This window comes from Stigmatopora nigra, chromosome 2 (genome assembly GCF_051989575.1).
Source record: "Stigmatopora nigra isolate UIUO_SnigA chromosome 2, RoL_Snig_1.1, whole genome shotgun sequence".
Classification (NCBI taxonomy): Eukaryota; Metazoa; Chordata; class Actinopteri; order Syngnathiformes; family Syngnathidae; genus Stigmatopora; species Stigmatopora nigra.
This window is the reverse complement of record NC_135509.1, coordinates 371,103-396,588: the sequence shown is the minus strand read 5'-3', so window position 1 is coordinate 396,588 and position 25,486 is coordinate 371,103. Positions and strand designations below refer to the sequence as shown.

Sequence of the window (25,486 nt, the reverse complement as noted above, 5' to 3'; positions counted from 1 at the left end):
TGTAATCTGTGACCCCCTCCCCTTCTCCCCCAGAAAGCCATTGGAGAAATTTCTTTCCAATGAACCACACCCAGTGGACTGTCCGTCTTTACGAGAAAGACGAGGAATGTCTTACCAATAAGGTTGTTTTTTCCCCCCACATTTAGCTCACATTTAGAGATAAACGCTAGAATGGCTTTGCGTGTGAGTGCGAAAATATTTAATTCTCACCAGCAGAAGATTTTGCCCCCTTTTTTGTGCCACCTTAGGAAAAAAATACATTTCTAGGTTGTGTAAAACTTTTTGACCTCCACCTGTGGAACAAAACGAATACAAGAGAGCCATTTTGTTTCTTTTGTTTTTCCTTCTAATCCTGGATTTTATTATTTAATTTTTTACATGACCTGGATGTGGCATTGGAACTGCACTGTGTTCAAAATATTTGGAAGAAAGGTTTCTAAATTGCTGTAAAATGAAATCCTCCCTTGCAAATTGGACAAAGTGATTGGCGTGCTCCTTGGCTCATCAATTCCAGCAGTCGGCATCCCAATCAAAAGCTTTCTTCCTCCTTTGTTTGCCATGGCGAATTTACAACGACTAAATTTGGGGAGGGGGGGGGGGTCAGTACTTTTTTCTGTCTTGTTTTTATTGATTTTTTTTTTACATATATCTCCCCCTTGTATGATCATATTAAAGTATAACCAGACATTTGGACTCATTATTTTTCTTTTCTGTTATATTATGTTGCCTTTTGTCTGCTATCAGAAACATCAAATATGCACAGTGACACTTGTCACAGGAAGTGTTAGCCCAAAAAATGTACAAGTCAGGTTTAATCTTTCCACCCCTCGCCTTTAATATAACATTTATTGTCTGTATGTCGTTGACTGACATTTTTGCGTGCCATTGTTTGTTTGTCTAAAAACCTAAACATAAGAGAAAATGAGCTTTATAGATTTCTCAATTGTACAATTGCTGCTCGTTCTGATGATTGGACATCTATCGTCGTCAATGGCGATGAAACATGATGATTCACTGCCATATTGTCATTTCTTCTTCCTATTTTTGGGGTGTGGTACCAAGGGCTTACTGGAGCTGGGCTGGCTGGAAGTTTGTTTGCAAGGGTGGTGCGTTCATGTGCTGTTTGAAGATGTGATTGTACTGTTTTGTATTGTGTAGGAAAAGTGTCAAGTATGCATATTTTCAATAAAGTATTCACGTTTTTTGGAAAAGAGACATTAGCGTACGCAGATGTGATGACATTTATTTTGGCTCATGTTTATCTTCCTCACATAGTGGACGTCCAACGGTATCTGACAAATGGCGACGCTCGTTCTCGTTGCCCTGGGGCACGCGTTAGACATCTACTTGTATTTTGCCACACGATATCTATGTTTTGTTTAGCTCTGGCAAAAGAAGGAGGAGCTTGTTCGACGTCACCAAATGAACTCGCTCCTGCTGCTGCTCCTTCTCCGCTCTTCTCATCCCGTCCGGACGCAGCCGCCTTTCGTGCCCAAATCAACGCGGCGTTCACGGCGTCGGCTCTCGAGGAGCCCGCGGCGGCCGGAGCAATGGAGGCGGCTCCGCTAGCCCACTTCGACGAGGACTGGCAGGACTTCAACGAGTTCAAGGAGCCGTCCGTCGCCCAGTTGGACCAGCTCAACTCCAATGACGCCTCCGCGGCGGGTGGCCTGGACGACTTGTCCGACCTGGACAACAGTTTCTCGGGGGAGATTTGCAGCTTCCAGTCCATGGAGGACCTGGTCCACGACTTCGACGAGAAGCTCACCGTGTGCTTCCGCAACTATAACACCGCCACGGAACACATAGCCCCCATTAAAGCCATCACCGAGGATAATTACCTCAAAGACGACGAGTGAGTAGCAATTTATTTTGTTTTTCCCACCCTATTTTGGCCCGTTAGCTAGCCTGGGCTAGCTTAGCCTCAATCAGGGTAATGCAAACACGGTCGTCATAAAATAACAATTCTTTTTTGGGAAAGAGTACATATGTAGAATTTATTATGAATCTTAGTCGTTTGGCTGGCTGCCTAATGTGCCACGTAGTGAAAGTAGAGTCCAAAAGAAAAACTTTAGGAAAGTACTGGTATATACTTTCAAGTATAATTGATAGCTTCAATTAGCCATTAATATGCCGAACGTCAAGTACTGTCAATGGTGTAAAAAAAAAAAGTCTGAAAACCATTCAAAATGATACTTCGAAGTGACAAACGTTATACAATCTATTTGAATTAGGCTTCATTTAATTAAGTGTACTTGGTAAATTAAACACGCTGAATGTTAAAAGACGTAAAAGTAATAGAAGTACGATTCATGGCATCTCTTTTCTTCAAACTTCTCGACCATGACAGTGCCCGATTTAATCGAGCATTACATCAGCCAAAAAGGGAAGTTCAGGCAAAAAAATAATAATCAGGTTAATGAAATTTGACTTCTCTATTGTAAAGTAGTCACTCTTTGGCTGCCTTTGAGTGTGAGAGAGAAGTCTAACCCTTTCTGTCAAATTGGATTGATTGGACGTTTTTTGTCGTCAAGGGGGGGGGGGGGGTGTCAACCTTCCCCTCTTAGCCGACGGCGATGGGCGGTGGAATAATTGGCCGGCCGGTCGGTCGTTGTTCCGAGTCGCTGTTTTCCGCAACGATGCGCTTTTGGCGGGACGCTTAACGAGCGACCTCGCCGCTTTCTATACCGGGACAAAATGGTGTAGACTGTCCGCCGTGTTTATTTTCATTTCTCATTTCGCAGTGACAGCCAAGATAATGGCGGGGGTGGGACTTGAATCGCCCGCGCGACACCTCGGGGGGGGAAATTGCGGACGTTACGTAAACAAGCGGGTCACGTGGATGTTGACGGATGGCAATTAATTAGTGCGGCCCCGGAAATGTACACAGAGGAAGGAACAGGAGAGAAAAAAAATCAATATTTCCCCCTGAAATTGCATCTGGGCTCATTGTGTCTATTTCCCCGGCAGGGTGTGGAACGCTCTGACGGACAAGTACGGCAACGTGATGCCCGTGGACTGGAAGACGTCGCGTGCCCGCTCGCTCCACCTGCCGGCCCTGGACCTCAGCCCGCGTCACGTAAGCCAACGTGTCACGCCGCCCCCATTTTGGACGGCGGGAGACCAACGGCGACTCTTTCAGAAGCCGGACGAGGCGTCGCTGGACCTGTCGGACGACGAGGAGCTCAGGGAGCAGATGGACATGCACTCCATCATCGTCTCCTGCGTCAACGACGAGCCGCTCTTCACCGCCGAGCAGGTGAGCCACAAAGGCTAACCCAGCTGGCCTTTCCCGTCTCGCGCTTTCCCTATTGACGGATGAACCTTTGTCGTGCGTGCAGGTGATCGAAGAGATCGAAGAAATGATGCAAGAGTCTCCCGACCCGGACGAGGACGAGGGCCGCTGTCGCTCCGATTTGTCCCGGGAGATTCCCGGCCTGCGGCGCTCCGCCTCCGACGACGGCTACCAAGACCGTGAGTCCAAAAAAACCCTAAAAGCGGGCACGTGCGCCATCTTTGGCTTTTTCCCAGCGGCCTAATGAGGCGCGAGGGGCCTTTTTATGTAACGCGAGATGCAAACGGACAAGGGCTTACGCAACGTCCCGCGTTTGCATTTCGCGTCACTGGATGTCTGTTAAAAAAGGGGGGTGATGGGTGCCCCGTTTATGCCATTTTGGATGTCTGACTAACGTGATCTGTGTTGCAGGCTTACGTCAGCTTTCCACGGCGGAGCTGAGCGAGACGCTGGAGGAGGTGGAGGCGGCCATCCGCGGCTACAGCGAGGAGCTGGTCCAGGCTTTGGCCCTCAGGGACGAGTTGGAGTACGAAAAGGAGGTGGGTAACGGCGGCAAACATGTCATTAGTCTTCCAGCTATGCTAATTGTTTCATTGGTTTGTGGCCCTTAGGTGAAGAACAGCTTCATCTCGCTGCTGATTGACGTGCAGAACAGGCAGAAGGAGCACCGCGATCTCCTGCGCAAGAAGAAGAAGATCCGCGGGGGCGCCGTGACGGGGGCCAACGGCCAGAGGGGCGTCAACGCGCACGTCCCGGGCACGGTGAGTCCTGGCGTTGGAAAAGTCACTCTCTCTTTCTCTCTCTTGGTGTCTTTCTGTTCCCTTTTTTCTCTTGAATTGTCTTTCCTCTGGCTCCAACTGCGTGTAGCGCCTCACTCTGGACGGACTCTCCATTGTCATACAAAATGGCCTCCGGCAAACTTTTGGCACCACGGGAGGGGACAAACAGGTGCCCCCCCCCCCTACTTTTGGCATGCTTCATTTTCTTTTTCCGTTTTTCCTTCCAGATATTGATTGGTTACCCAGTACAGCCCAAATGTGCCATGGCTCGCTTGTTTCTTATTTTCAATCCATGGGTGGGCGGCGCTTTCCCGCTTGGCTCATTCATTTGATTTCTTTCCCCTCCTCATTTTCAGCATTGGAGTTCCATTTTTGGGTGTTAATTTTCTGCCTTTTCTCCTCCTCCTCCTCAGTACCTGACCACGGTGATCCCCTACGAGAAGAAAATGGGCTACCCCGCCGTGGAAGACCTCCAGATCCTCACCAAGAGTGAGTGGCTTTTCTTTTGATTTTCCGGTTTGTTTTCAAACGGCTTTTTTTGGGTTAAGCTCATGGAGACTTTTTTTGTCTGTCCAGTCCTCCACGCCATGAGGGACGACAGCGACAAAGTTCCCGCCCTACTCACAGACTACATCCTCAAAGGTAACTCAAAGCATTTATGACAACACGCGTTATTTCTAATTTTTGCCTCCGCTATTCGGCTCATACGCATCTATAATCTATAATTGACTCCTTCATTAGTATGGATTATAGTAGGATATTTCCCCCCTTCTTTAAAAATATCTTTTGACAGCCAATGAGTTAAATTCTTTGAAATTCAAGCTAATAAATGAGCATCATTTTTCCCACATGATTTTTCGATAAGACAAAACATTTGTATCCAAGTAGCGTAGCATGCTCGCTACTCGGGCCATTCTTTGACTGTGCCTTCCTTGTGTTTGAACGCCGCCGCCGCCGCCACCGCCTTGCGCACACGCAGCTCTGGTTTGAGGGCGCCGTTGACGGGCCAGGCTGGTAAAGGATGCCGACCGACTCTTCCCTGTCTCTGGAGTGGGGCCGGGCGAGTGCAGGCGGCCTCCTTATTGGTCCAAGGGAGGCCGCCAAACAAAGGTCAAGGCTCGAGCCGCACGCTAAACCGATGGCCCGGCCCCGCTCTCCACCTCCCCTTCGATTTCCGCCCGTGAACCCCTTCACGCCTGGATTTGGCATCGCAAATTGGAAGAATGTGTCAAAACGGGTCCGGTTCGGGCATCGAGGGGTTGTAACGAGCGCCCCGTTAGCCATTAGCTCCTCCCTTCTCTTCATGGTGGTCCCCCTCGTCCGTCTCTTGTGCTGTGTTTGCAGTTTTGTGTCCCACGTAAAAGCTCCTCCTCCTAAGAGGGCGCCTTGCCTGGCGCCCAGCCACGTCGTCGGGAAGCTTCCGGAAGGTCGTCCGCTCCTGGTCTTTTCAGCCGGACCATCCCCACTCGTTGGCCCACGTTAACCAGTGTTACTCTCCGCGCCTCAAAATGAACTTTTAAATATATATATATATTTTTTGCCTGGATTAAAAAAAAAGAGCGCGGACGGATCTGGCCGTTTGTCCAGAGAATATTTTGAGATGTAAAGGAAGGGAATGGTTGCATTGTTCACTTTAAAGGTCACGTGCTAGCTAGCGCTCGTCTCTTTTGTGCTGATGGTGTGGCGTGTCGTTGATATTTTCGCATGCTGACTCTACCAACCGTCTTTTCCTAGAATATCATAGCGGACCATGTCGTATTTGTTTTACATTTCTTTTTGGGCGTTTTTCCTACAGATAGAAAAGGCCACGCACCCTTCAAATGCCTCAAAATGAACTCAATTCAACGATTGACTAGCAATAAATGGCCCGAAAGTAAGCCAGCCATCTGAAAGCCATGTATGAAAAAGAGTAAACATAAAAGTTCCGCTCTCAGGTACGACGCCCGTCAATATCTTCGGGCCGATTGTCCGTTGGCTGCCGTCCAAATGAATTGGACGTCCGTTGCCGTCGATGGCGTCCGTTGTTCCTTGTAAACTGTCTCGTCACTTTTGGAGGCAAGTGGGCATTTTTTAAATTTGTCGCGCGACAACTGAAATTTATCCAAATATTTTAAGAAGTGAATCTAGTTTTCTAAAAATAATAGTACTAATCTTTGTTCAATTTTAGAGATTTATATTTTGTACGCGAGAAACGCATCGGAACAAAAGTTTGTACATGAAATGGACTCCTTTGAACGTTTTAGCATTTTGATGTTTCCTATTTCACGTGCTACCGCAGTATAATAATTTATTGTTTCCGTTTTTGTCACGGTTTCAATGTTTTGAAGCGTCATTGCACCTTCAAATAAACGAAATGGCAACTCTACACACGTTTGGATTTTTTTTTTTAATTCTCAAAAAGCCAAGGCGTTCGTTTTTGGACGTCTTAGGACGTCAAGGGAGCTGGAGATTTTCCCTCTAGCGGCCACTTTTGGTACTGCGCGGATTCTCACAAGTTGGTGTCGGTGAACATGGTGTGCTCCTTCCTCACCGTGCTGAAGCCTTTCACGCTGTCCACAAACTCCTCGTCGTCCATAAACTGTTGACGAGACGAGAGACGTTTGCCCCAAAAATGTCTCGTCCCCCAAAAAAGATGTCAACCATTCACTCTTGTTTTGATAGGCGATAACTTGCGGCCGGCCAAGTCGACGGCTCACCATCCCGCTGTCGTGGCCAGCCATCCCTTCCGTGGCCGATGACGACCGGCTGACGCCGCGCCTCAGGGAAGTCCCGTGGCGTTCTTCTCCCTGACCTTTGGCCTCCAGCGCCTCCTACACTCAAGCCCACGACATAGTCGTAGCCTGGCGAAGTGAGGGTGAAACGTGGCGGGCGACGTTACCTCGGTCTTCATGCTGAAAGACTTGAGCGTGACGCTACTGACGGCGCCGGCCGTGTCGAACTGGAAGAGCACCAAATGGCGGCTCACGAGTTAACCCTCATGCTAAAGCCGAAGCTTTGGTGTCTCACCAAAACAGAGCCGCTGGCCGGATAGACGGCCGTGGCGGCGGGCCGCCTCGTGGCCGCCAGGGGCGGTCTCTCTCTAGTCCAGGGGGCTTTCCTCAGCGCCTTTTCACACACGGCCAAAAGTCACGGCGACTAGCGCCCCGGCTGGCCCGGCTGGGCGGCTCACCTTGCGTAGAGCCAGGCCCAGGGCGGCGGCCATCAGCAGCAAGGCCCCGCCCGCCACCGCCGCCATGAACCACAGCTGCCGAAAGACGGGGCGCCCGTCCGCCGCGGAGGCGGGGCTGGCTAGGAGTACGCGCAAGGGGTCAGAGGTCAAAAACCGGAAGGCCGTCCTTTGAATTCACAACTCACCGGTGTTGAGGTCCGTATTGAGACGTCCAAGTGCGCTCCCAAAAACGACGACACTACTCACATGAGATTGGACTTGGTTTCTAGTCTCCATAGCAACCAGGTGTCACTTTACCCGAGGAGGTCTGCCCCCCTACCGACCGACATCACCCCCCCCCCCCCCCCGTGTGTGCCTCTTATCACATTGCAGGCTCTTTTATTTAAGTCCCCATCTTATAGTAAGACTTTTTTCCTTTGAGAGAAATAGACTAATCAAAACTAACTGATTTGATGTAATATTATGGGGGGAAATATTGGCAATACAAACCTTGGGTATTTGAATACTTAGAATTGCTTTATCTTTTTTTAATAAAGATAACGTCAGTGTCCTACCTACTCTTAAGTAAAGCCATGGTGTATCAGCTTGTAGTATCTTTTCTCACCGCTAGTGACGCTGTGGTTCCATGTCGAGGCTCCCCCTTGTAATTTGACCCGGAAAAACAACGCAGTTTCCGATAAGCATACAGCAGCTAGGCTAGTTGACGAAGTTCCAGGTGGTATTATTATTTGGACAGTTGGCCTTTTACTTCACGTTTTAAGGGAACTCGCGTGGCTTTTTACGTTTTTATCGCATTCACGGCGATAAAATCGTTTATTGAAAATGGGAGTCCCAGCTTTTTTCCGTTGGCTCAGTCGCAAATACCCCTCCATTATTGTACACTGCGTGGAGGAGAAGGTAAGTGCTTAGCATGTTAGCATCTCCCTCTGCAAAACGTGTATCTCGGCGTACTAGCTACACTGTCTATGACGACTCTTACTGCTTAAAAAAAAGTTTGGACATATTACTCATAATTTGGATATTGTCGTTTCCATTCGTATTTACTGGGACATGAAAATGAGCGAAAGAACGAAAGATTTTTTCGCACTATGGACATTTTGTACTTTCGATTTTGCCGCCGATGTTTCAAAGAGTTTCGTTGTACGCAGCTGTGAATGATGACACTAAAGGCTTTTCATTGATTGACCCCAACTGGCTAAGTCTGCTTTCGTAAAGTACAAAAAAAAGGAGCAACGTGTTATTGTTTTGCAGGCAGTCACTTCAGATAAAGCAATTAAAACGGGTGTTTAACGGGACCAAATTCACCTCAAACCCTTTAACATGAGTTAGCATTAGGGTTCGGACGACTGCTTTGGTTGATTGTTCGTGTTTTTGTCCGGCAGAGCAAAGAGTGCAATGGAGTTCGCATCCCCGTCGACACCACCAAGCCAAACCCCAACGAGGTGGAGTTTGACAATCTATACTTGGACATGAACGGCATCATTCACCCTTGCACGCATCCGGAAGACAAGTACGAAGCCTCGCATTTTCCCTCCAAAAACGTCTTTTCACCGCCGATTGTTTTGATTAAAAAAATAATGGTGCAAACTTGCGTGTGCTGTCCCCAGACCGCCGCCCAAAAACGAGGACGAGATGATGGTGGCCATCTTCGAGTACATCGACCGTCTTTTCAACATCGTGCGTCCCAGGAGAGTCTTGTACATGGCCATCGATGGCGTGGTGAGTAACTGCGGGGGCTCAAAAGTACAAGTAGGATCTTGACTTGGCCATGATATTTTTTTCTCTCAAATAAATACGGTGGTTTTGCAATGACAACAAATGTCTCCGTCCAAATCCCGACAGGCTCCACGTGCCAAAATGAACCAACAGCGCTCCCGGCGCTTTCGAGCCTCCAAAGAAAGCGCCGAGCTGGCCGAGGACAAGGTCCGCATTCGGGAGGAGATCATCCAGAAAGGTTCGCCGTGGCTCGTGTCGGCTCGTGCGCCGTGGCGTCGGCCCGATTTTTGACGGCTATTTCCTCCACAGGAGGTTATTTGCCGCCTGAGACGATCAAAGAGAGATTCGATAGCAACTGCATCACACCAGTAAGTTGATTCTTTTTTTGGGTGAAATATACAGGCTTGTACGTGCATGGCCAAAAAGCAACGTGGTGCCTTTCTGTCGTAGGGCACAGAGTTCATGGATAACCTGGCAAATTGTCTCCGTTACTACGTGGCCGACAGACTCAGCAAGGATCCCGGATGGCATAACATCACGGTACCTAACATATTTCGATGCTCCCCTCTGGATAATTCATACCTGACTGATTTGACTCCCCCCCCCCCCCCCCCCAGGTCTTTTTGTCGGACGCCAGCGTCCCCGGCGAGGGCGAACACAAAATCATGGACTTCATCAGGAGACAGAGAGGTATGTTTGAAATCCTTGACATTTGGAATTGATGTCTATTTTGCGAGTTGACAATTGGTCTCTTTGACCTAAAATGGTCAACCTTTATTTACCTGAATTACCTGAATTTGATGGGAAAAGAATAGAAACAAATGTTTTTTGACAACAGCGAAAGCCAAGTAGAGACCATGAAATAGAATGAAAATAAATACAGGAAAAGTCTACTGTCTATTCCTAATTTCTCGAATGATTCCATAGTTTGCCACAAGGTAGCGCCTTTTCCTTCTCTTACGGGTCGGTGATTTAACGGCTTTTCCGTGTGTCCGCAGCTCAGCCCTACCACGATCCCAACACGCATCACTGCTTGTGCGGAGCGGACGGTGAGTCACCGACCAATGGCTGGTCTTGGACCGGGCGGCACGCGTTGAAACTGTCCTCATTTTGTCTGTCTCCCGCTCGCCCGCCCGCCCGCCAGCGGACTTGATCATGCTGGGTCTGGCCACCCACGAGCCCAACTTTACCATCATCCGGGAGGAGTTCAAACCCAGCAAGACCCGCCCCTGTTACCTGTGTGGACAAATAGGTCACGAATTAAAAGACTGCGAGGGCCTCCCCCGAGAGAAGCGTGGAGAGGTCATTAAACAAAAAGTTACATTCTCATAAGCTGTCAATGTCAGCACATGATTTATTTTTTAGCTCATTCATCTATTTCAATCATATAGCCCACTTGGTTTATTTTTTTTTTCCATCCGAATTGCCACAAGATTCCAAATATTCCATGATTTACTTTCTGGGACCGGTCCTAATCTCCTTTATATTTTTTTTCAGCACGACGAATTTGCAGACAGCGTCCCCATGTCCGAGCAGGATTTCATCTTCATCCGACTATGCGTGCTCAGAGAGGTACGGTGGGGCATTAGGGGAGGGTGGGGGGGGGGTGTCCGTCTAATGCTAATGCTAACGGCCGGCGCACCTCTCCTGGCAGTATCTGAGTCGGGAGCTGACCATGGCCAGCCTGCCCTTCCCCTTTGAATTTGAGAGGAGCGTGGACGACTGGGTCCTGGTGTGTTTCTTCGTGGGGAACGACTTCCTCCCTCACCTGCCCTCTTTGGAAATCAGGTCAACCATCATTCTTTTTTGTCTTATATATTTCCTTGTGTGTTCATTTAAAAACGTTTTTTTTTTTTTCCGTTCACCACTCTCTTTGCAGAGAGGGGGCCATCGATCGACTGGTGAGAATCTACAAAGACGTGGTGCACAAAACCGGAGTAAGTCCCGCGGTTCCCGCCCGCCGCGCATCCCGGGGAAGGTCGTGGGCTCGGCCTCGCGCTGACCCCCTGGTCCGCAGGGCTACCTGACGGACAACGGCTACATCAACCTGGAGCGCGTGGAGATGATCATGGAGGCGCTGGGCGTGGCCGAGGACAACATCTTCAAGAGACGCAAAGAGAGCGACGCAAGTCTGGCCGCCTCGCTCGTCGGACGCGGCCACTTGGATTTAATGCTCCCCTTCCTTTTCCATTAGGATTGCTTCAATAGAAGAATGAAAGCAAAAGAACAGCAGATGAAGGTCAGTCCGGCAAAAGGCCCGGCAAAAGGCCCGGCAAAAGGCCCAATCCACCCGTGCCGTGACCGATTTTCCCTTCTGCCACGCAGAGGGAGCAGCAAGGCCCCTCCTATGTTCCCGGAGGCAATTTTGCACCGCACGCCCTGGGGAGAGGTCCCGGGCCGGGCGCCGTGGAAAACGCTCGCCAGCAAGCCTACGACATGAGGATGAACTGCAACAGGGTGTGTGCCCCGACGGCGGGAGGGAGGGAGGGAGGGACGGTTCTCGGCGGTGGACTCGCAAAGGCCAACTAGTTTTTTTTTTTTTTTCTTGCTCAGGACGCTGCTCAGAATCTGAAGGCCACGATGAGGAACGGCGGCGCCGGAGGCAACGTAAGTTCCGTCACTGCCACTCATCTATTAAAAATACAATGACGGGGATGATGGAAATGAATGTGTGTGTGTGTGTGTTTTTCCGACGGCAGCAGCAGCAATCGGCGGCGGGCCCCAGCCAGGACTGGACCAACCGAGGCATCAAGAGGAAAGCGGACAGCGACGACGAGCCCGAGCCGGAAGACAACGTCAGGTGAGACGTTTGGCCGACCGACCCACGGGCAAACGGGCGCCTTTCTTAAAGACAAACTGTCGGCAGGTTGTGGGAAGAAGGCTGGAAGCAGCGCTACTACAAAAACAAGTTTGACGTGGACGAGACCGACGAGGGCTTCCGGAGGAAAGTGGTTCAGTCCTACGTGGAGGGGCTGTGCTGGGTGTTGCGCTACTACTACCAGGTGAGCCGCCGACGTCTTTCATTTAGTAGCCCTCCTTCTCATTTCCGTCAACGACCCCCGTCCAACCGGCGCAGTCACAAAATATACCAGCCGCCCTCGGGGATAAAATGGAGGGCGCTTCTGGGCGGCCCGCTCCCGATTGATTCAAAGGTCCCCGGGCGGACGGGACGTGTCTGCCGAGCGCCGCCGCTCCTTGACGGCGTTCCCGTCACGCACGCGGCGGGGGCCCGGGGCTTTACCCAAAACACTCTGGACGTGATTCACACTTTAGTCCCCAAATCAGCGGGACCCGCTGTTTGTTTTAGCTCCGTCACGGGGAGCCGGCGCCATTTGGGAGCCGCGATTGGACACGCTCAACTTTGCCCGTCGGATCGGCACGTTTGAACGCCGGCGGGTGGGCGGATGTCAAATTAGCTGCAAAAGACCTTTAACCCAGTGACAGTTTTTTTCTTTTTTCTTTTTTGGGGTGCTCATTTAAACATAATGTCAAAGCTGGCTCCAGTAGAAAATCCCGCCAGCAAGACGTATCCTTTTATTTTGTGGAAGGATTTCAATAACCTTTGGGGATGGCAAATAGGGCCACGTTTCACCGTATGGACATTGTGGCGTCCCCAATTGGAGGAAATGTCAGTCTCGGTGCAATCTGTCGGATTTGTTGCCAAAGGGCCACATTTGACTGTCTGTGTTTGTGTCTCCCGACAGGGATGCCCCTCCTGGAAGTGGTACTTCCCCTTCCACTACGCCCCCTTCGCTTCCGACTTCAAGGACATTACGGGAATGTTTTCCGAATTTGAGAAAGGAACCCATCCGGTGAGTGCTGGGTCGCCCCGCCCGTGCACACACACACACACACACACACACAAGCAGTGTTGACCCCGAAGTACCTGTGCGCAGTTCAAGCCCCTGGAGCAACTGATGAGTGTGTTCCCCGCCGCCAGCGGCAACTTCCTCCCCAAGACGTGGCAAAACCTGATGACGAGTCCCGTAAGTGGGCCCGCCGGTTGGCGCCTGTGTTTTTATCTCGACCCCCCCTCCCCCCTCCAATGACAAAATGTCTGTCGGCGCAGGAATCTTCCATCATTGACTTCTACCCCAACGACTTTGCCATAGACCTGAATGGGAAAAAGATGACCTGGCAAGGTTAGATGGATTTTTTTTTGGTATTATTTCCCCAATAGACGATGGCTTTTGCTCATTTTCCCGAAAGCTAACGGTGTGTTTTCTTTCTGAAGGCGTGGCCCTGTTGCCGTTTGTGGAAGAACGGCGTCTGTGGGCGGCGCTGGCCAAGGTCTACCCGGACCTCACCGACGACGAAGGTCCGTCTTTTTGGGAGTGCGCCCCGCGCCGTCCCTCCCGCTAAACCGCGCTTGTCATTTCAGAGAGGAGAAACAGTCTGGGAAGCGACATGATGTTCGTCAGGAAGTCTCACCCCTTGTCCGACTTTGTCCTGGAATTGTACAATGGCCAATCTCACGAGGTAGAGCCCCGCCCTCCCGTCTGTCTGTCTTCCGCCCCGCCGACCTAGGATGACACCCGCGGCGCTTGTCTTTTAGCCCACCGAGGTGCCCGCGGATCTCTGTCACGGAATCCAAGGGACACTCACTCTGGACAAAAACCCCATCCTACCAGATAAGTAAGGACCACCGCCCGCCCGCTGGCGCGCCGCACCCGCACTTTTGCGTGCATACGCGCGCTCACCGCCTTTGCGCCCGTTGTCCTTCCAGGATCCTGGCCTCGCCCATCCCCACGCTGCGGGACATCACCAAGAACTGCGCCGTCGGGTAAGCACGCCGGCCATTCCCCTCTCCTCCTCCCAAAGTGTTTGTCATTGTACTGAGTTGCCATTTGTGTTTTTTTTTTTTTTTTTTTTTTCCAGAGTCAAGTTCAAGGATCCCCAGTTTGCCGAGGACTTTGTCTTCAAAGCCGTCATGCTTCCCGGAGCCAAGTCAGTTTGAAGAAAACTAAAATGATCTCGAGAGAGGGACTTTCCCGTGATTTAAACGAAAAAGCTCTGATTTTGTGCCTAGGCTTCCCGCAAATGTGTTGAAGCCGGGGGACTGGGATAGACGGGGGAACCAGCCGTGGAGACCCCAGCTGGGTTTCAACCCCAACAGGCAACGGGCTCACTTGGACCAGTCGGGCTTCCGAGCTCTGGGGTGAGTCACCAAAAACATGCTTTTCTATTTCGAGCGCCTTTTTCAATGAAACCTTTCAATATTGACTATCAAGAGTCTCCAAAAAAAAAAAAAAAAGAGCATTTTGGCCTCAGCTATCCATAAAATGAATGAATCTCCTGCCTGATCTCCTGCGCACGTCCACATTATCATTAAGAAAGCGGAATAATTGAACATCTGGCGCCCCTCGACGGCGCCGTCCGTGTTCAGAATGGCTGATGAGCGCCTTGTGTTTTTTTCTTTCTTTCTTTCTTTCTTTCTGTGTTGGTGCAGCCACTCCATCGGGAACCAAGGAGGAGGCCAGTACAGCAACACCCCGCCTCCCAATCATTACCAGCGGCAAAACTTCCAACGTAAGACCCCCTCTGGCCCAACGGGCTCCCCTTTGCAAACAAATGTCCACTTTTTAAATCTTCTAAAAATTGGGCCACAAAACAAATTCCACCTTGACAAAACCCGCTCTTGCGCCGATCGTTTTTGTAGAATTACATTTTTTTTTAAAAGTGCACGGCGTGTGGATTGGACGTCTACAAGTAAGAAACATTTCAATTTGCAGCAGAGGGATTAAAAAGTTGAGCGCTCCAAAGAGCCCGGAAAGCCAAGTTAAATTGGCCCCATTGACGGCGTGGCTCCTCCCCGCCGAGAGGCCGTCGAGAGGCCGGCGAGGGGCCGGCGGGGGGTCTTTGTGCGCCGCTTTGCCTCCAATGGGCAGCTGCCACCAAGACTCTGCCGGTGACCATTGTCTGGCTAAAGCTACAAACTAACAACTCCGCCCCACTCCAATCTATTCCACCGTCACCATCGGATTGATTGTCGTCGACGTTAGCAAATCCTTCAAATAAATGGTTTGCGCTCTCCTTCAATTTAATTTTCTTCACGTTGATCAAATGTACTTTTGCATGCTTTCTATCGATTTCCTTCAAGGGGTTTTTGGACGTGGCCGACTTCCCCGCACAAAGACTTTTGCGTCTGGACGTTTTCTTTTTGAGTCAAATAGTCTTCTCGTCAATGGAAAATAGGCGTTTAGTTGTCGGCGACGTCTAATCCGTCATTTGAAGGCGTAATCCTTTTGTGGTCGGCCTTTGTGCGGCGCCCGGCGACTAATTAAAGAGATTGACAGGTGTCCACCGGCGGCGTCTGCTGGCCGTCTAATTGCCGACTGGGTGGTCCACTCCAGATCGCAGTCGGCCGGCCACAATAACCACGGCCCCCCGTAGTTCCCACTTGACCTCCTTATTCAGTTGCTTTGTCAAAAGATGTTACACGTCTAACCACGAGGCTGCGTTTCACAGTTTTGAAATGCGATTTTTAGCCATCCGTCTCCTTCCATGCAACGTTTACTCTGCATTCTGGCCAGAAAAATACAAATGCGTCACATCTATTTTGGTGTGTGGCAAAATATGGTACGTTGAAATAACATTTTTTGTTGTCGTCTCCTTTTGTTGGACAGGCGCGGGTTCCCGATCGGCGGCGCCGGCCTTTCAGCACAACCCTGGCTTTCAGCGGTGAGTCTTTGAATTTGGTCTCAAGCACTTTGACATTTTGTCTATTTTTTTTTAAAGGTAGAAAGCTTTTTGTTATTCCAAAAGAATGTTTTAAAGCTCTGGTGTTTATACATGAACTAAAGAGGGTAAACATTTAATTCATTTAGAGGACAAAAATGTGGTCCCAAAAATAAAACATATCCTCTTATTTGTTGTTTAGCTTTTGCACTTTGAAATGTTTGCAATTTTGCAAAGTTTTTATTTTAATTTGATAGCTTTTGACTTGTCCAAAAGTGGAAGGAATTTAATGTCAAGTCTTATTATTATTATTATTATTTTTATGCAGGCATCAACCGCCGCAGCAGCAGCAGTACCGCGGCGGCGGTGGCGGCGGCGGTGGCGGCTGGGGCCAAGGCATGCAGTCGCAGCAGCGGGGGAATTACCAAGGAAACGGCGCTCGGGGTGGCTACCAGCAGCAAGGCAGAGGCAATTGGCGCGGCGGGCAGCCCTATCAGGTAACAACATTAAGACAAAAAAGTTGCAAAAGAAATTATAGATCAATACATGGAATTATAATCATATAGAATTTTCATTTGTTTCAAATAGCAGGCTTTCAGTTCCATTTGATAAAATTGAATGTCATGTGGGACAGTCGTTTTATTCTTTATTTAATGAAGTTTGATTTTTGTAAACACGCACGCACGCACGCACGTAGTTTGCGGATAAAAGTGTGCAGTTAATTGAGCTTGTTTTTTTTTTTTTGTTTTGTTTTTTTCAGAGCCACAACAGAGGCGGTTACTCCATGCCACCGCAGTCCGGGAGATACACCTGGAAATGAAAATTCCATCTTTTCTTCTTCATTTTTTTTTTTATTCTCGTCTTTCTTGTTGACTGTTTTTTTTTTTTTAAATTCTGATTCTACGAAATAATTTTGTTCATTTTTAAGCAGTCAGTTGTACCTGTGAGAATCTCCAGCAACATCTTTTATTAACTACTACAAATAAATCAACAAGTCAAGTGATATTTTTTTTCATTTAAATCTCATCCCACATGAATATAACTTTAACAAATGATTCCAAATTTAGCAGGAGTATCTCCACAAGTCTAGATGTCCGACCCTTCCGCTTCAAATGGATCGGACTTCTTTTTCGCCATCCACGACAGCCATGGAGTTGAAAATGTTCTTCCGCTGGCCAAGACACCCCCAAAACCCACCCACCCACCCGCCTCCATGGGATCGGACACCTGGAGCTGTCAAGACTCGAACTTGGATCGGAAAGTATCGGGAGCCTAGTGACGTCAATGCTAGCCCAATGGTTGAAAAGAAGTGTTGTTGTTCCTATGGACGCAAAGCAAGAAGAGGCCTGCGGGGAATCATCAACGCCAAGCTTCCCTCCTCGATCAAGTATACAAGTGAAATCAAAGCAAGAGTCTGGAATGCCAACCAAAAAAAGAAAATCAACGAGGTCACGTGATGGACGACTACCAAGTTCTGCCGTAGAGCAAAGCGGAGGAAGACAACGTGTCGTCGCTGGGACCGGAGCCGCTTTCGCCAGTACCGCCGCTGCGGTCCGGCGGCGGCACTGGCGGCACTGGCGGCGGCGCCCGGGCTAAAGTGCCTCCGCTGGTCTTGTCACTGTCCCCGTCCTTGAGCTGCCGCTTGAGCTTGTAGCGGTGGTTCTGGAACCAAATTTTGACCTGGTTGGGGCTAAGGTGGACCAGGGCGGCCAGGTGCTCCCTCTCCGGGGCCGACAGATACTTTTGCTGCTTGAAGCGCCGCTCCAGCTCCACCACTTGGGCCTGCGAGAACAGGACCCGCCGCTTCCGTCGAGGAGGAGCGGGGGCCGACGACCACGCCGACTCGCAGAAGGAGGACGAGGGGGACCTCATCCCGCCGCCGCAAGAGGAGGAGGAGCCCACCAAGCGGGAGGCTGCGCGCACAAAGCATTTGACGGTAAACTTGCACACACTCGCCATTTCTTACAAATTGTGGGAATTTGTTCTATCTAATTAAGGCTGTGTGACTGGCAAAGTTGCAACCCGAATATTGGCCATTGTAATTTGAACAAAAGGAATACCATGCTGCTAATCACATCCGAACAACAGGATTAAAGTTGCCTTTTTTTAAAGAGATGGCACAATTTGGCAATTAAAAAAAACAAACGCTAACCATGGAAGAAATTAAAATACCTCAAGAGACCAATATCAATGCCTTTGACAAAAGTAAACTGTTCTAACGAATTGTATTGAATTTAGAAACAAAATGATCCCTGAAACAATTTGTATTTTATACTCACCCAAAAAAAAGTTCCTGGTCCCTTTTTAAAAATGAACACTACAAATGCAAGAAAGAATCTTGCTTCACCGTTTTGTTAAAAGTGGCGTTCCAAGTGGCTACTGTTGCTTAAAAAGAAAAGAAGACTAACTTGGTGCGTATCTTGTTTGAGGCCCGCCGCCGTCGCCGCCGCCGTCGCCGTACCAGGCCGCCCTGGCCGGGCCGTCTTGGAAGGCCGTCATCTCGTGGCCGCCTCCTCCACAGAAGCCCGAAATGTGGGGGGCCGGGACCACTTGCGCTTGCAGGTGCGGATGCAGATGCTGCCGGGGGTGCTGATGCTGCTGGTAGCGGACCACGGGGCCCCAGGCCTGGCCCGCCTCCAACCTGCGGTACACGTCCTCCATGGGCCCGTGCAGGATGTCGCTGACCGAGAAGGGGGTGCGAGAGCGTCTGCCGGGGCTCACGGACATGCTGGACGGCCCCTCTGCGATGAGGCCGCCCGCCGTTGGACCACGGGCGTCCCACTCCAGGGTAGGCAAGGGGCGGGGCCAGGAAAAAGAAAAAAGTCAATGACACTTTTGACGTGGACTCTCTTTTTTTTCCTCAGATCACTCACTCCCCCCCAACAAATGAGGGATTTCACTTCCTGGACTCCAACATCCAATTCACGCATTGTTGTGCTCAAGACATTGGCTGCAATTGACGGTAATGTATGTCCCATCCACTTATTCACAGAAAGAAGTAGGCGAAGTATATTGATTGCTTAACTCTTTTTTCATTGCTGCGTGTATATTAAGGCCCCAGGTATACTAAAGCATATTTGATACATATTGTTAGCATTTACATTATTGCATTTATTAATTAATGGCCATGTATAGTAATGCACAAAATATGTGAAAACGCTACCTCTGCTGGCAAGAAAAAGAACTGCGGCACCAACAATATAACTTGCTGGAAAGCAGGAGTTCAATAAGTAGAATTATTATTTAATATAGTGCAAATGTAACGTAGCGCCTAGATCTGCTCGGAAACGTGGCTAGTTTGTAAAACTTTTACTTTTGAAAGATTTTCGTAGTTTGCTACTCTTGCACCATTTCCTGTTAACGTCGGCCAAGCGAGCTAGCTTCTCGACTTCCCGACGCCAACACAGGTCAAGGTTTGTTCTCCTTTCTTAAAAGTGATATACAATCGCTATTTTGGTTCTTTGTAGCCTTCGCCGGGTGATCAGATGGTTTAAATAGACGATCCGTTTAAAGCATTTGACGAATGTCGCAACAAATATCGCATGATCTCAAGTGTAGCATGCATTGGGTTTTGTCGTCCATCGCCGCCGTGGGCAGCCGGTGTTATTATAAGACACGACTTTCTCAATCCCCGAATAGCCTTACATTGCTATCGATGCTAACCAAAGTATGCGTACGGCGTCAGTTTGTCACTGGCAGACGACCAATCCATTTAAAGTGGGAAAGGTAGAGGCCCACTTCAAATGGATTGGACATCTTATGCCGTCAATGGCAGACGCCGAGTGACGGTGGACTTTCAGGACATGGATGCTGCACACGAACGTTTGCTTATCTTTAGTTTTCAATGTTTTTGTGTGTAGTTTAGTTGCTACTATTTCTTATTTTCCATCTTATTGCTGCTTTTCAGGATGGGAACCTCTGGCACCGCTGGTCAACAAGCCGATGAAGGGCCTCATCGTGGCCCAAGTGCTGGGCATCTTTGGAGCTTACCCGCTTTTCTGGGCCATGGACCACAGCCAACTTGACAACGCACACCAAAAAAATACAAATGCAAAGTAAGGCCATTAACCTTAAAAAGGACATAGTATAGTAACGCTTTATTTCTTTCAAGTCTTTTTATGGCCAAAAACGACATAGTATAGTAAGGCTTTTTATCGCAAAAAAAAAACGACATAGTATAGTAAGGCTTTTTATCGCAAAAAAACGACAGTATAGTAAGGCTTTTTTTCGTTAAAAAACGACATAGTATAGTAAGGCTTTTTATCGCAAAAAAAACGACATAGTATAGTAAGGCTTTTTATCGCCCAAAACAACATAGTATAGTAAGGCTTTTTATGGCCAAAAACGACATAGTATAGTAAGGCTTTTTATTGCAAAAAAACGACATAGTATAGTAAGGCTTTTTATGGCCAAAAACGACATAGTATAGTAAGGCTTTTTATCGCAAAAAAACGACATAGTATAGTAAGGCTTTTTATCGCCAAAAACGACATAGTATAGTAAGGCTTTTTATGGCAAAAAACGACATAGTATATAGTAAGGCTTTTTTTCCCCTAAAAAACGACATAGTATAGTAAGGCTTTTTATCGAAAAAACGACATAGTATAGTAAGGCTTTTTATTGCAAAAAAACGACATAGTATAGTAAGGCTTTTTATCGCAAAAAAACGACATAGTATAGTAAGGCTTTTTTTCGTTAAAAAACGACATAGTATAGTAAGGCTTTTTTTCGTTAAAAAACGACATAGTATAGTAAGGCTTTTTATCGCCAAAAACGACATAGTATAGTAAGGCTTTTTATCGCAAAAAACGACATAGTATAGTAAGGCTTTTTATCGCCAAAAACGACATAGTATAGTAAGGCTTTTTATGGCAAAAAAATGACATAGTATAGTAAGGCTTTTTATTGCAAAAAACGACATAGTATAGTAAGGCTTTCTTTTTGTACGTAGAAGATTTTTATTGAATGCCTTGTCTTGTTTTTTGTTTCAGACTGGTAGCGGCGCACTCAGGATTGCGCCTTCTTCCGGGAGTCTCCGGCGCCCCAGTGAGCAGAGGCTGACACGCTCATCATGCTTTCGGACCAGCGGATGCGCACCAGGACTGGCAGGACATCGTCACCATGGAGACTAAAAAGAATGTAATGTAAAGATGTATGTTAATAAATGTTTTAACAGACAAACTACTGCCTCATCTGTGAGACTGGTGGCCGAGTGGATAAGTCATCAGCCTTTCACCGCTGTGGTCCTGGGTTCGAATCCAAGTGCAGGCAAAGATTTTCTCACTATTATTCAGTTGAAAGAATAAGTTAAAATGCCTAAGTGTTTAAGTGTAAAAGTATTGAGTGGTGGATGAAACAATTTGTCAAAAAATGACTAAGTGTTTCGCCCCATTTCCTTGGATAAAACATTCAGTTAAAAGAATAAGTTAAAATGCCTAAGTGTTTAAGTGTGTAAGTATTCAGTGGTGGATGAATCATTTTGTCCAAAAAAATGACTAAGTGTTTCACCCCATTTCCAGGGATGTAACGTTTCAACACCCTTGTATAAGTGGGGCACGAGTTGGTGTTGTGGGTTGCACACTCGCCTTTGCACCGAGAGAACGTGAGTTCGCTTCCCGGTGTCGGCGGTTCACTGACCAAGCAAGCGGTCGAGGGTCGGCCGAAGGCCGACCCGAGAACGCCTTTCGCACATACAGGTCCATCAAGTGTCTTCCGAACTGCCGAAGGCAGTTCGGAATATAACCTTTTGCTGAAATGTATGACTAAGTGTTTTATATAAATTCAAAAAAAAATTTTCGTCTACTCACCTACATGGTGTAGTGATCAGTCAAACCACCAGGTGGCTCTACCTTCCTTGGTCATCATTTGAAGGTGGCGCCACCAAGTGGCTCCACCTTCCTTGGTCATCATACTGAAAAAAGTTACTAAGTGTTTCACTCCTAACCCTGTATAATGCCTAAGTGTTTAAATGTATAAGTATTGAGTGGTGGATGAAACATTTTGTCCAAAAAATGACTGAGTGTTTCACTCCTAACCCTGTATAATGCCTAAGTGTTTAAATGTATAAGTATTGAGTGGTGGATGAAACATTTTGTCCAAAAAATGACTAAGTGTTTCACCCCATTTCCTTGGATGTAACGTTTCAACACCCTTGTATAAGTGGGGCACGAGTTGGTGTTGTGGGTTGCACACTCGCCTTTGCACCGAGAGAACGTGAGTTCGCTTCCCGGTGTCGGCGGTTCACTGACCAAGCAAGCGGTCGAGGGTCGGCCGAAGGCCGACCCGAGAACGCCTTTCGCACATACAGGTCCATCAAGTGTCTTCCGAACTGCCGAAGGCAGTTCGGAATATAACCTTTTGCTGAACTGTATGACTAAGTGTTTTATATAAATTCAAAAAAAAATTTTCGTCTACTCACCTACATGGTGTAGTGATCAGTCAAACCACCAGGTGGCTCCACCTTCCTTGGTCATCATTTGAAGGTGGCGCCACCAAGTGGCTCCACCTTCCTTGGTCATCATTTGAAGATCTTGCCTGCAAATACACAGAAAGAACTAAGTGAAATATAAGCTTTTACTGAAAAGTATGACTAAGTGTTTTATATAAATAAAAAAAATAAAAAATTCTTGTTCCATTTACTGAACCTCACAGTGTAGTGATCAGCCAACTTCGGCAGTTCGGAATAAATTGTTTTACTGAAAAAAAATGACTAAGTGTTTCACTCCTAACCCTGTATAATGCCAAAGTGTTTAAGTGTATAAGTCTTCAGTGGTGGATAAAACATTTTGTCAAAAAATGACTAACTGTTTCACCCCATTTCCTGGGAACGCAGTTCGGAATAAATTGTTTTACTGAAAAAAATGACTAAGTGTTTCACTCCTAACCCTGTATAATGCCCAAGTGTTTAAGTGTATAAGTCTTCAGTGGTGGATGAAACATTTTGTCAAAAAACGACTAAGTGTTTCACCCCATTTCCTGGGAAGGCAGTTCGGAATATAACCTTTTACTGAAAAGTATGACTAAGTGTTTTATATAAATTAAAAAGTTTTTTTCATCTACTCACCTACATGGTGTAGTGATCAGTCAAACGACAGCAGAGCTTGGCGCCACTAGGTGGCTCCACCTTCCTTGGTCATCATTTGAAGGTGGCGCCACCAAGTGGCTCCACCTTCCTTGGTCATCCCTTGAAGGTCTTGCCTGCAAATACACAGAAAGAACTAAGTGAAAATGTATCTATCACAAGCGGGATACAGGTCTCCCAGACGGGAGTCAGGTGAACAAACCTCTGCACCACCAAGTGGCTCCACTTTCCTTGGTCATCATTTGAAGGTCTTGACTACTGGCCGCTTGGCTTGCTCAACGGGCCCAGGTTGATCTGCTGTGTCAGAAGGAGAATTCTATTAAATCACAGACTCGTGGGGAAAAAAGCCTTACTATACTATGTCGTTTTTGAAGCAAAAAAAAAAAAGTTTTACTATATAGATATATATATATATATACTATGTCGTTTTACTATATACATATATATATATATATATATACTATGTCGTTTTACAATATATACTATGACGTTTTACTATATATATACTATGTCGTTTTACAATATATACTATGTCCTTTTACTATATATATATACTAAGTCGTTTTACTATATATATACTATGTCGTTTTACTATAGATATATTATGTCGTTTTACTATATATACTATGTCGTTTTACTATATATATACTATGTCGTTTTACTATAGATATATACTATATCGTTTTACTATATATATACTATGTCGTTTTACTATATATATATACATGGTCGTTGTTATTTAAAAAAAAAAGCCTTACTATACTATGTCGTTTTTTTTGTGAAAGAAAGCCTTACTATACATGGTCATTACCAGAAATAAATAAATGAATCAAGTGGTCAGATATCACCAATATTACTGGAGTGAGTGTCTTTCCACAATTAGGATTTTCTTTTTATGACGAATGTTCTAAGAGGAATTTCGAATTGGAATAGTCATCATTGAGCCGTCTTCTTTCCTGTCCTTGCGCGATCTTGGAAACGATTAGAAACACTAAACGCAATTCGATTTGGAGATATATGATGACTGCAGGTGGAACTATATCTTTAGAGAAACTTGCAATGTTGAAAACGGGAGCATTTCTTACCTTTTCGCCGCCATGCGTCGAGTGCACAAAAATCAGCCAACGTCAAAAACAACAACTTCTTGGTGAACTTCTGTTCGTGTCCTTTAATAAACGTGTCTTGGTTGGAGTTGACCCAAATGAAGCAGTTTAGATCATGCGATTAAAAACCTGAAAAGACGTTTACAAACAAAACAAAGGAAACAGGTAAACAACATGCGGTTTTCTTCCGTGTTCTCTGTCGGTCCGTTTCACTTCCGGCTCTACAATGTGACGTCATTTCTGGGAACGTCATCGACTCTTTTTTTTTTTTCTCTTTTTTTTTACTTTGGCTGTGTTCGGCTCTGGCAACCCACACCACTTTTTCCAGCTTGTGCAATATTAAAGTGGATAAACCATTTTCTATCCAAAAAAGACTAAGACATTTTTCTTTTAAATAGAGACGACTGTCAAAGCTTTACACAAATGGCTGAGTTAAGTGTGACCAACTGGTGGTGTAGTGGTGCACTCACCTGACTGCCGTGCAGACAGTTGAGGGTTCAAGTCCCAGTTGGGAATCATTTTTCCCTTAAATAAAACAAAAAAAAACATGTTTAGTCAATACTTTCCACTAATTACTAGGCTAGGTGTGGTGACTTTGTGGTGCAGTGGTTCACTCACCTAACCGTCGTGCGGGAGGTTGTGGTTCAAATCCCAGTTGGTAATAATTTTTCCCTTAAATAAAACAAAAAAAAACATGTTTAGTCAATACTTTCCAATAATTACTAGGTTAAGTGTGGTGACTTTGTGGTGCAGTGGTTCACTCACCTGACTGTCGTGCGGGAGGTTGTGGTTCAAATCCCAGTTGAGAAACATTTTCCCTAAATTGTTTCTACATATCTGTAGTCATGACATTTCAATGATGACACAGTCAAGTGTATCCGATTGGTGGTCCAGTGGTTTGCTTACATGACTGCCGTGCGAGGAGTTGGGGGTTCAAATCCTGGGTGGAGTCATTTTTCCCTTAAATAAAAAAAATACATGTTTAGTTAAGACTTTCAAATATTCATTAGGGTAAGTGTGGTGACTTTGGTGTAGTGGTTTGCTTACCTGTCTAGCATGCGGGGAGTTGTGGTTCAAATCCCAATTGAGAAACATTTTCCCTAAATTATTTCTATATATTTGTGGTCAAGACCTTCCAATAGTGACAAAGTGTCATTTGTGGCCAATTGGTGGTCCAGTGGTTCACTCACCTGACTTCTATGCGTGAAGTTGAGGGTTCAAATCCCGGTTAGGAAACATTTTCCCTAAATTGTTTCCATATATTTGTACTCATGACCTTTCAATGATGACAAGCGGAAGTGTGTTCAATTGGTGGTCCAGTGGATCACTTACATGACTGCCGTGCGGGCAGTTGGGGGTTCAAATCCTGGTTGGGAGTCATTTTTCCCTTAAATAAATAAAAAAAAAAACATGTTTAGTCAATACTTTCCAATAATCACTAGATTAAGTATGGTGTCCTGGTGGTGTAGTGGATAGCTTACCTGACTGCCGTGCGGGCAGTTGGGGGTTCAAACCCTGATTGGGAGTCATTTTTCCCTTAAATTTAAAAAAAAAAACATGTTTAGTCAAGACTTTCCAATAGTCACTAGGTTAAGTATGGTGTCCTGGTGGTATAGTGGATCGCTAACCTGACTGCAGTGTGGGGAGTTTTGGTTCAAATCCCAG

At 47.0% G+C, this 25,486-nt stretch overlaps 4 protein-coding genes and 1 long non-coding RNA gene across 18 annotated transcripts; 2 read left to right on the top strand and 3 right to left on the bottom strand.

The window, feature by feature from the left end:
* The first annotated feature begins 1,378 nt into the window (after positions 1-1,378).
* Positions 1,379-7,549, top strand: fez2b (fasciculation and elongation protein zeta 2b). Of its 6 annotated transcripts, XM_077737230.1 has the most exons (11): positions 1,385-1,855; positions 2,971-3,079; positions 3,143-3,259; positions 3,342-3,474; positions 3,707-3,834; positions 3,907-4,056; positions 4,163-4,243; positions 4,488-4,563; positions 4,651-4,716; positions 5,054-5,088; positions 5,419-6,439. In XM_077737230.1, the coding sequence occupies exons 1-10, from the start codon at positions 1,551-1,553 to the stop codon at positions 5,062-5,064; spliced, it is 1,176 nt and encodes a 391-aa protein (XP_077593356.1). In that variant the 5' UTR covers positions 1,385-1,550; the 3' UTR covers positions 5,065-5,088; positions 5,419-6,439. The 6 variants fall into 6 exon arrangements, with proteins under 6 accessions (XP_077593334.1, XP_077593324.1, XP_077593356.1 ...); XM_077737208.1 differs by lacking the exons at positions 5,054-5,088; positions 5,419-6,439 and adding an exon at positions 6,736-7,549 and having other exon boundaries at positions 1,379-1,855; positions 3,146-3,259; XM_077737198.1 differs by lacking the exons at positions 5,054-5,088; positions 5,419-6,439 and adding an exon at positions 6,736-7,545 and having other exon boundaries at positions 1,383-1,855.
* LOC144210615 (usherin) lies at positions 6,495-7,545 on the bottom strand. Its single transcript, XM_077737365.1, has 6 exons — positions 7,429-7,545; positions 7,244-7,362; positions 7,081-7,179; positions 6,953-7,012; positions 6,771-6,884; positions 6,495-6,652 (listed from the first exon to the last, which is right to left on the bottom strand). Exons 1-6 carry the CDS (start codon positions 7,517-7,519, stop codon positions 6,563-6,565), a joined length of 573 nt encoding a protein of 190 aa, XP_077593491.1. The 5' UTR covers positions 7,520-7,545; the 3' UTR covers positions 6,495-6,562.
* Positions 7,550-7,898: 349 nt separating the features above from the next.
* xrn2 (5'-3' exoribonuclease 2) lies at positions 7,899-16,640 on the top strand. 2 transcript variants are annotated; one of them, XM_077737041.1, is made up of 31 exons: positions 7,899-8,140; positions 8,626-8,753; positions 8,851-8,962; positions 9,086-9,197; positions 9,269-9,327; positions 9,410-9,499; positions 9,577-9,649; positions 9,958-10,008; positions 10,104-10,261; positions 10,457-10,531; positions 10,614-10,747; positions 10,839-10,896; positions 10,977-11,084; positions 11,154-11,198; positions 11,285-11,416; positions 11,513-11,566; positions 11,662-11,759; positions 11,826-11,961; positions 12,664-12,771; positions 12,856-12,945; positions 13,029-13,101; positions 13,194-13,277; positions 13,341-13,438; positions 13,515-13,594; positions 13,686-13,742; positions 13,838-13,906; positions 13,989-14,117; positions 14,409-14,488; positions 15,586-15,640; positions 15,966-16,134; positions 16,398-16,640. In XM_077737041.1, exons 1-31 carry the CDS (start codon positions 8,066-8,068, stop codon positions 16,455-16,457), a joined length of 2,850 nt encoding a protein of 949 aa, XP_077593167.1. In that variant the 5' UTR covers positions 7,899-8,065; the 3' UTR covers positions 16,458-16,640. The 2 variants fall into 2 exon arrangements, with proteins under 2 accessions (XP_077593167.1, XP_077593159.1); XM_077737033.1 differs by having other exon boundaries at positions 11,659-11,759.
* A 257-nt stretch (positions 16,641-16,897) lies between these two features.
* Positions 16,898-19,335, bottom strand: LOC144193349 (thyroid transcription factor 1-like). Its single transcript, XM_077712184.1, has 2 exons — positions 18,046-19,335; positions 16,898-17,550 (listed from the first exon to the last, which is right to left on the bottom strand). The coding sequence occupies exons 1-2, from the start codon at positions 18,362-18,364 to the stop codon at positions 17,102-17,104; spliced, it is 768 nt and encodes a 255-aa protein (XP_077568310.1). The 5' UTR covers positions 18,365-19,335; the 3' UTR covers positions 16,898-17,101.
* A 1,230-nt stretch (positions 19,336-20,565) lies between these two features.
* LOC144184128 (uncharacterized) lies at positions 20,566-25,371 on the bottom strand. 8 transcript variants are annotated; one of them, XR_013324768.1, is made up of 9 exons: positions 25,303-25,370; positions 24,869-25,208; positions 24,587-24,781; positions 24,440-24,493; positions 24,292-24,346; positions 23,804-23,950; positions 22,921-23,015; positions 22,701-22,834; positions 20,566-22,171 (listed from the first exon to the last, which is right to left on the bottom strand). It is a non-coding gene; the product is annotated as an uncharacterized LOC144184128 (long non-coding RNA). The 8 variants fall into 8 exon arrangements; XR_013324766.1 differs by having other exon boundaries at positions 24,587-25,208; positions 25,303-25,371; XR_013324767.1 differs by lacking the exon at positions 25,303-25,370 and having other exon boundaries at positions 24,587-25,065; positions 25,154-25,168.
* Between the last annotated feature and the right edge of the window lie 115 nt (positions 25,372-25,486).

Bases quoted from the DNA above. Each gene is read 5' to 3' on its own strand.
- LOC144193349 (XM_077712184.1), bottom strand. From the start codon at position 18,364: ATGTCCGTGAGCCCCGGCAGACGCTCTCGCACCCCCTTCTCGGTCAGC. The intron at 17,551-18,045 runs GTTAGTCTTCTT...TTGTGCGCGCAG, and splicing joins TCAAACAAGATACGCACCAA to CCTCCCGCTTGGTGGGCTCC.
- fez2b (XM_077737198.1), top strand. From the start codon at position 1,551: ATGGAGGCGGCTCCGCTAGCCCACTTCGACGAGGACTGGCAGGACTTC. The intron at 1,856-2,970 runs GTGAGTAGCAAT...TTTCCCCGGCAG, and splicing joins AATTACCTCAAAGACGACGA to GGTGTGGAACGCTCTGACGG. The intron at 3,080-3,142 runs GTAAGCCAACGT...CGACTCTTTCAG, and splicing joins TGGACCTCAGCCCGCGTCAC to AAGCCGGACGAGGCGTCGCT.
- LOC144210615 (XM_077737365.1), bottom strand. From the start codon at position 7,519: ATGGAGACTAGAAACCAAGTCCAATCTCATGTGAGTAGTGTCGTCGTT. The intron at 6,885-6,952 runs GTAACGTCGCCC...GCTTGAGTGTAG, and splicing joins CTTTCAGCATGAAGACCGAG to GAGGCGCTGGAGGCCAAAGG. The intron at 6,653-6,770 runs GTGAGCCGTCGA...TCTCGTCAACAG, and splicing joins CTGGCCACGACAGCGGGATG to TTTATGGACGACGAGGAGTT.
- xrn2 (XM_077737033.1), top strand. From the start codon at position 8,066: ATGGGAGTCCCAGCTTTTTTCCGTTGGCTCAGTCGCAAATACCCCTCC. The intron at 11,199-11,284 runs GTCAGTCCGGCA...TCTGCCACGCAG, and splicing joins CAAAAGAACAGCAGATGAAG to AGGGAGCAGCAAGGCCCCTC. The intron at 13,102-13,193 runs GTTAGATGGATT...TTCTTTCTGAAG, and splicing joins GAAAAAGATGACCTGGCAAG to GCGTGGCCCTGTTGCCGTTT.